Source organism: Ailuropoda melanoleuca, chromosome 6, assembly GCF_002007445.2.
Source record: "Ailuropoda melanoleuca isolate Jingjing chromosome 6, ASM200744v2, whole genome shotgun sequence".
Lineage (NCBI taxonomy): Eukaryota > Metazoa > Chordata > Mammalia > Carnivora > Ursidae > Ailuropoda > Ailuropoda melanoleuca.
This window is the reverse complement of record NC_048223.1, coordinates 129,768,421-129,775,732: the sequence shown is the minus strand read 5'-3', so window position 1 is coordinate 129,775,732 and position 7,312 is coordinate 129,768,421. Positions and strand designations below refer to the sequence as shown.

Below are 7,312 nucleotides of genomic sequence, written 5' to 3'. Positions count from 1 at the left end.
TCTTCCTCTCCCACTCCCCCTGCTTGTGTTCCCTCTCTCGCTGGCTGTCTCTATCTCTGTCAAATAAATAAATAAAATCTTAAAAAAAAAAAGAAATACACAGTTGTAATAAATCCTTAAACAGGATGTATTAAATTAGGATTTTAGACATACTTGCTTTGCCAACATCAGGGCTTTGGGCTAATACATATTCTTTGCTTTTAAACACAAGGACGCTCAGGATGGCCCAGCGTTCTGGAAGGGCGTGTGGGAAGGGCGGCAGTGCCCTGGCCTGCGCATTGGCCGTGGAGTCTGGGGTGAGTCTTCCGGGAACACACCACGCTCGGTCTCGGGCGGGGCGTCCTGGAAGACGCCAGCCCCACCCCCGCAGCAGGCTCTGTGTTGGCTCGTTCGCTCCTCCCAGCAGCCCCCCAGTCCTGCCCCACACAGACCCCAAGTGTCCGCACATCTGACCTGGTTCTCAGTAAAGCCCTGCTTACAGGGTGGGCGGAGGCTGTGGGCTTTCTGACAGCGGCGCTCACGAGCTGTGAGGGGACACATCCACGGGGCTGGGGGTTCATCCGGAGTGTGGGCCTGCAAAATTGGCCCCAACTGCTCTAGGCACGAAGGAGGAATGACTCCCCAGAAGAGAACAGCCCTTTGCCGTTCACCTGTCACACCATGATGACCTTCCTCCAGGCCTCTCACCGGTGGAGGGCAGTGCTGGCACGTGCAGGCCAGGTGGCCAGGCCGGTTGTCCTGCGAGTCCTGGAGTCCCCACCCAGGCCCGCAGCTCGCTTCCGCTCGGGCTTCGGGGCCCAAAGCGGGGCTGGTGCAGGTCAGACGGGAGCAGCCGGGGAAGCAAGAGGGGCCCCGGAGATGGTACTGAAGCCCAGGGCCTTCCTGCGGTGCCCCCGGCTGTGCGCAGCATTCCCAGCGTGCCTGGGGATGTGCCGCATGCAGACCAGCAGACTCACAGTGTCAGTGTCTTGTGCACAAGGGGTCAAGACGTGAGCAGCGCTCCTTGGCAAAATGCGCATGCGCACACAGACACACAGATTTAGTTCAGGTGGGTCCCCATACAGACAGTGGCCTCGCGACAGCTGGGCATGGGGAGGGGCTCAGCAGGCATCCTTGGGGGCAGAGCAAGCACAACCCCAAAGCGCCAACACAGGAAACACAGCGATGTCAGGTCCCCAGCAGCTGTCGCTCCCTGTGGGGAAGGGCAGGGACCCGCCCTCCCCTCTCCCTAGAGCCCTGGCAGCAGCCCGCGAGCACTGGCGCAGCGAGTGCGTCTGCCGAAGACACGGAACGCAGACCCCGGGTACCAACCTCTTGTGTTTACTTGCTTGTGATGACTTCTCTTTGCTTGGCCTCATTTTTCTGGATGAATTCACGGGCATTTTCTCATTATCTATCAAATCCGTGGGAAAGGGAATCTTTGAGGCCCCCTGGGGAAACACAAGATGTTTTCAGGAATCCGAGTGGACACGGCTGTTCGCACAAAGCCAAGCCCCCCGGGGGGCGTAATTTGGACTCATCCTTCCTCCGTGAGGAGGCCACGCTCCACCCACTCCTGCCCAGGGCAGGTCGGACGCTGGCCTTGGGAGGTCAAGGTGGCAGGCGCGGGGGTGCCGGGCGCGGGGGTGCCAGGCGGGCCTGGAAGGTGCTCTGTGCACAAAGTTCTGTCCTCACGACAGATGGAAAGTACACTCCACGATGGGCCCCACATCTGTCCGGTGGACACGACTACATTTTTGACTGCTGAGTTTCAAGCTGCTGTGTAAGCTCTCCTCCACAATGGAGAAGGGGGAGACTAGGACAAGTCGGGTCATGGCAGAGCCTGTGCCATAAATTCAAGGCTCTCAGATCAATGACATCAAGAGCCCACAGAAGTAAATGTTGAAAACCCAAGAGACATACTTCAGTGTTGGCTTTTTCTGATACAACGCAGTGTGATTCCAAGTGAAACCTGCAGCGTCCATGGGACACGGGCAGGTGGAGAGGAGGGAGAGGTCTCAAATATTCCGCCCACTCCCAGGGATGAAGTCTGAGAACCAGAGTGATCTCTCCCCACCTCAGGGGGCTTTAGATGTGTGTGTGCGTGCGCACCTGTGTGCTTACACCTGTGCCTATGTGCACCTGTGTGTGTACCTGTGTGTACGTGTAACTGTGGGCACCGGTGTGTGTGCAGCTGTGCACACTTATGCCAGCATGTCTCTGTAAGTACCTGAGTGCACCTGTGTGTGCATGTGCCTGTGCCCATGACTCTGCGTGTGGGTACTTGAGTGTGCCCGTGACTCTGCGTGTGCGTACCTGAGTGTGCCCGTGACTCTGCATGTGTGTACCTGAGTGTGCCCATGTGCCTCTGCATGTGCGTACCTGAGTGTGCCCATGTGCCTCTGCATGTGCGTACCTGAGTGTGCCCATGACTCTGCGTGTGCGTACCTGAGTGTGCCTGTGACTCTGCATGTGCGTACTTGAGTGTGCCCGTGACTCTGCGTGTGCGTACCTGAGTGTGCCCGTGACTCTGCGTGTGCGTACCTGAGTGTGCCCGTGACTCTGCGTGTGTGTACTTGAGTGTGCCTGTGACTGTGTGCGCGTACCTGAGCGTGCCCGTGACTCTGCGTGTGTGTACCTGAGTGTGCCCATGTGCCTCTGCATGTGCGTACCTGCGTGTGCCCATGTGCCTCTGCATGTGCGTACCTGAGTGTGCCCACGTGACTCTGCGTGCACGTATCTGAGTGTGCCCGTGTGCCTCTGCGTGTGTACCTGAGTGTGCCCGTGACTCTGCGTGTGTGTACTTGAGTGTGCCTGTGACTGTGTGCGCGTACCTGAGTGTGCCCATGACTCTGCGTGTGTGTACCTGAGTGTCTGCGTGACTCTGCGTGTGTACCTGAGTGTGCCCGTGACTCTGCGTGTGCGTACCTGAGTGTGCCTGCGTGACTCTGCGTGTGCGTAGTGTGCCCGTGTGACTCTGCGTGTGTAACTGAGTGTGCCCACGTGACTCTGCGTGTGCGTACCTGAGTGTGCCCGCGTGACTCTGCGTGTGCATACCTGAGTGTGCCCACGTGCGTACCTGAGTGTGCTTGTGCGTGTGTGTCTGTGTGCCTTCCTCTGAGGAGTCATGCCCCTTAGGGTGTCAGAAAGTTGGGCAGAGGGGAAGACAGTGCACGTGCAGGGATGGGGAGAAGGGCAGGGTGGGCTCCTTGGGGAGGGGAAGGGGTGGCAGGCGCTGAACCTCTCCTACCCGGGGCTCCTCCAGCTGGAGTCCAGCGGGATCAACGGCGTGTACCCGGTCTGTGTCTGCCACGGCACCTCTAAGTGGATTACCAGGGCGGGACCTGGTCTGTCTGGTCATCACAGGCCTGACCCTTAGAAGACGCTTAACACCCCGGTGGGGGGAGGGGCGGGGAGACTGAGGGGAGGGCGGGAGCTGGCCCACTTTCACATAATGAGGACTCTCCTACGCTTTATTCCAACAGGAAGCGAAGAACACATGTAAATTTAGGATGTGTTTTTTAAAGTCGGACACACAACTTAATTTTTTTTAATATAAAAGCACATTACTTGGAAAGAAGCCCCCAGCCACCTTTTATTGTCTGTGCAAAAGACAGTGGAGGAAGACCAGATACCCAGTCCTCTGCAAGGACACAGACAGGGTGGGAAACAAGGTGTGGGGGGCGCCCTGCCGCGTCCCCGCCCCCTGCTGGCCTTCAGCCCTTCTGCGCAGGGACAGACCTGACGCCATTTCTTGGGGAGGACACACGGGGCTGGCCTTCACTGGTACGTGATCACCTTGCAGCAGACAGCGCAGTCCACAGACGTGTGTCTCTGTGCGCGGATGCCTGTGATTGGACGGCCAGTATCAAAGCACGGATTACCAGAAGCTCAAAGAAATTCACATTTTCAGCTTAAAGATTCCCCATGCTGTAGCAGCCGCCATGCCCACAGCCTGTCCCATGCGCCCACTGGCTGGCGGCGTGGCCCTGCAGCTCCTGAGCGGGCTGAGCCCCTGTCGTGCTTACCGCCCTCAGCTCTCCCCTTCCGGGGACTGCCCCTTACCCACTTTTCTATTGGATTCTTTAATTTAAAAGAGTCTATATGTAGTCCTTCTTCACAGATAGTAAGCTTTTGTCACAAAACATGTCATGAGTACGTTCCTCTATCCTTTGACTTTATGGTATTTTAGTCCATCTCAAAATTTCAGTTTAATGAAGTCAAAATTTTCTATTTTTAGTTCCAGAGCTTCTGTATTTCCTATTTGATTTATGAAACTTTGTGTCATTCCAGGTTATGCAAACATCCCGAAGTTTCCGTGCTATACAGCACAACGGTGACTGTGCGCGGTATGTCCACGCAGTTCACAAATTACACAGCATGGGATAACCTCCTCGCAGAGTATCAGGGAGGTCACATCTCCGACTAAAATTAACCACGCGCAAGAAGTTAGCTCCAGCGATCCCACCTCTGGGTGCACACCCCCGAGAACTGAAAGCAGGGCCCCAAACGGATGTTTGCACCCCCCGTGTTCACAGCAGCCTGATTCCCAGGAGCCAACAGCTGGAAGGCACCCTGGTGTCCAGCAGGGACGAAGGGATGAAGGGACGCGTGTCTCTCCGCCCTGAGAGGAGGGACAGGCTGGCACCTGTTTCTGCGTGGAGGAGCCCCGAGCGCCTGATGCCGAGTGAAAGCCAGACATGGAAGGACCAGGACTGTGCGCCGTCACCTCCGTGAGGTCCCTGGAGCCGCCACGTTCACAGAGACAGAGAGGAGACGGTGGGCACCAGGGGCGGGGGAGGGGGTGGGGACAGGGCTTCAGTGAGGGGGGATGAGCGAGTCCTGGGGACGGAGGGTGGGGCTGGCTGCACAGCACGGTGAATGTGCTGGACGCCGCGGAGCTGGATACCGGATGAGGGACGTGGCACATCTTACATGAAGTGCCTTTTACCACAGTCGTACAAACAGGAAGTACCACAGCAGCACACCAGCCAACAGCCTTCACAATTACAATGGCGCCTTAATACAACTCTGAGAACGGGGCCAGGGCCCGCCAGCCCGCCGGGAACCCACCACCACCCACTGGGCTCGGTGGTCTCTCGGCCTGGTCTTAATGACCCCCCTGCACAATGTGGGGAGAGGCTGGAGGGGGCACCGGCAGAGGGGAGGTGCACCCTGGACCTTGGTGTGAGTGGGGCAAGGAGGTCTGTTGTGGGGTTGTGTGCACTCAGGGCCTAACTCAGGCACCCTCCCTGGCAGCTCTGCCCACCATGGAGAGCCCCTTGCTGGGTCCGTCCCAATCATCACCCAGGGCAGGCTGAAGTTTCCGGAATCGGGCCGACGGACAGCAGGCAGCGCCTGGCATGGACCATGAATCCTGTGTGTCTGGCCCAGGAAGCCAGAGGCTGGCCAAGGAGGGAGCCTGGCGGGGGACAACGGCACCAGGACATTGCTGGCCAGCAGGAGGTTGGGAGCCGAGGAGCCTGTGCAAGTCTAGAAGCAATGGAACCTTCTGAAACTGCTGCACGTGCTCTGAGGACTTGTGGAAAGTGGAGGCCCAGCAGGCAAGGGCAGAGGAGCTGCTTGTGCAAAGGCCCTGTGGCAGAGAGAGGGTCTAGGTAAGATGACAGGGAGGCTCTGGGAGGCCCTGGAGGGCAGTGAGGGGCAGGGGACTGTAGATGTGGAGGCTGGTGCCCGTGAACTGAGCAGCGTGAGAGGAGGACTGCTAGTGACTGGCTACTGGAAAGACCTGGTGGGGGCGAGGTGGGGCAGTTGGTAGAGACCATGAGGCCTGGCTGCCAGGGACACAGCCAGCCTTGGGGACGCCTGACCCAAGGAGGACAAAAACAGCTGCTTCTCACTGGGCCTGACAACAAAGTAGTCAGGTGAGACTCCGGGAGAGAAGGGCTGGTGGGGGCACAGAGCACACGTCCCTCCAGGAGCTGGGGGCACCAGGGGAGGGCCTGGGCAGCGACGCTCACTGCAGAATGCTGCCCGGCCTAAACCCTGGGCTTGGGTTTCGGGGGAAGCTGGTGGAGGGAAGCGGGGTGTGTGTGCCACAGCAAAACGCCTGGGAGCCAGGAGCAACAGACGTGGGGCAACAGAGGCGGCAGCTGGTGGAGGCCCTGGGGACAGGAAGGATAGAGCCAGGGCAAGTGTGGGGGTGCCGGGGGTGGCCCGCCTGGTGGCCTCTCTCTTCTCCTCAAGGTCACCTGCTAAGCGAATGGTAAAGGCTGGAGGAGCGGTCAGGCTTTGCAAGATTGAGGTGGGAAGGGGTGCGTGGGCGGGCGGGGGGGAGGCCAGAATGCCCCCACCCCACCGCTAGCAGAGCCCCCATCTGCAGCAGAGTGGGAGAGCCCTGGACGGGGCTGGGAAGGGACAGCCAGGCACGGGAAGTGTCCTGTGTCCAGGCAGGACCTGGGTGACAATGGGGCGCAGGCACTGGGCCAGGAGCGGAGCTGGCAGTCTCGGTGCTCGGGGAGGGCAGGGGAGGAGCTAAGCCTGGTCTGGCGGCACATGGGAGCTCTGGGCATGGACTGGCTGGCGGGCTGAAAGCGTTTGTTTCCTAATTGCTCTTTGCGGCAGTCCTGTATCGTGGTCGTGCTAAGAGTCCTGATCCCTGAAGGATATGTATTAAGCTTCTGCAGGTGGAATGACAGGACGTGCGGGTTTGCGCTAACTCACTCAGCTGTGGGGGGCACGGGGGAGGGTCTGCAGAGCCCTGTGGGGGACACCCGGCCCTCACACCACCCTCCTCCGTCCTGCATGCTTGGAAATTCCCATAAATGCTTTCAAGTGTGTTGTAGCCCCAGCAAGGCGAGAGCGTCCTGTGCGGGCGAGGACGCAGCGGGGAAGCGGCCCCTCGGGCAGGTGCCCCTGTCAGCACCGACACAGGCACACCCTATGCCGAAGCTGATGGCTAGGGGCTTTGTCCTGGCTCTGCTCCCACTGCTCACGGAAGCCTCTCCTCCGTGCCCATCGCGGGCTGGCTTCCTGCGTCGCTGCAGCCGGCAGCCCACAGCCCACTCCATCCTGGCACCAGCCGCGGAGGGTGGCACAGGTGCCCCAGGCAGAGGGCTCGGTCCCTCGGGGCCGCCCCCACTCCGATGCCAGCACAGGTCCGCGCTGCCGGCTGACCGGCTACCAAGCAGGGCTCCCACCACCCCGTGGGGTCGGTAACTCACCAGAGGGGCTCACTGAACTCGGAGACCCACCCGCTCACACACACCGACCCATCCTAGAGGCTGTAACTCAGGAACGGCTTCCGGAAGAGCCGCGCAGGATGCGGAGCCGGGAAGGGCGCGGAGCGCACACACTCCGTGGTGACCAGCCG

At 59.7% G+C, this 7,312-nt stretch overlaps 2 protein-coding genes across 6 annotated transcripts in view; both read right to left on the bottom strand.

Moving 5' to 3' along the window:
• LRRC27 (leucine rich repeat containing 27) overlaps positions 1–7,312 on the bottom strand; it is a 35,610-nt gene that overhangs the window by 6,353 nt on the left and 21,945 nt on the right. For 3 of the 4 annotated variants that reach the window (XM_034663461.1, XM_034663458.1, XM_034663462.1), the window contains 2 exons: positions 1,312–1,430; positions 454–573 (listed from right to left, as the gene is read on the bottom strand). In XM_034663461.1, coding sequence (XP_034519352.1) covers positions 454–573; positions 1,312–1,430 — 239 coding nt within the window. The remainder of the gene's footprint in view (positions 1–453; positions 574–1,311; positions 1,431–7,312) is intronic. The other variant, XM_034663460.1, reaches the window with a different exon arrangement.
• Positions 1,440–3,429, bottom strand: LOC117802783 (uncharacterized protein SPEM3-like). Of its 2 annotated transcripts, none has more exons than XM_034663467.1 (2): positions 2,814–3,429; positions 1,440–2,585 (listed from the first exon to the last, which is right to left on the bottom strand). In XM_034663467.1, exons 1-2 carry the CDS (start codon positions 3,032–3,034, stop codon positions 1,904–1,906), a joined length of 903 nt encoding a protein of 300 aa, XP_034519358.1. In that variant the 5' UTR covers positions 3,035–3,429; the 3' UTR covers positions 1,440–1,903. The 2 variants fall into 2 exon arrangements, with proteins under 2 accessions (XP_034519358.1, XP_034519359.1); XM_034663468.1 differs by having other exon boundaries at positions 1,440–2,968; positions 3,003–3,104.

Bases quoted from the DNA above. Each gene is read 5' to 3' on its own strand.
- LOC117802783 (XM_034663468.1), bottom strand. From the start codon at position 2,827: ATGGGCACACTCAGGTACGCGCACACAGTCACAGGCACACTCAAGTAC.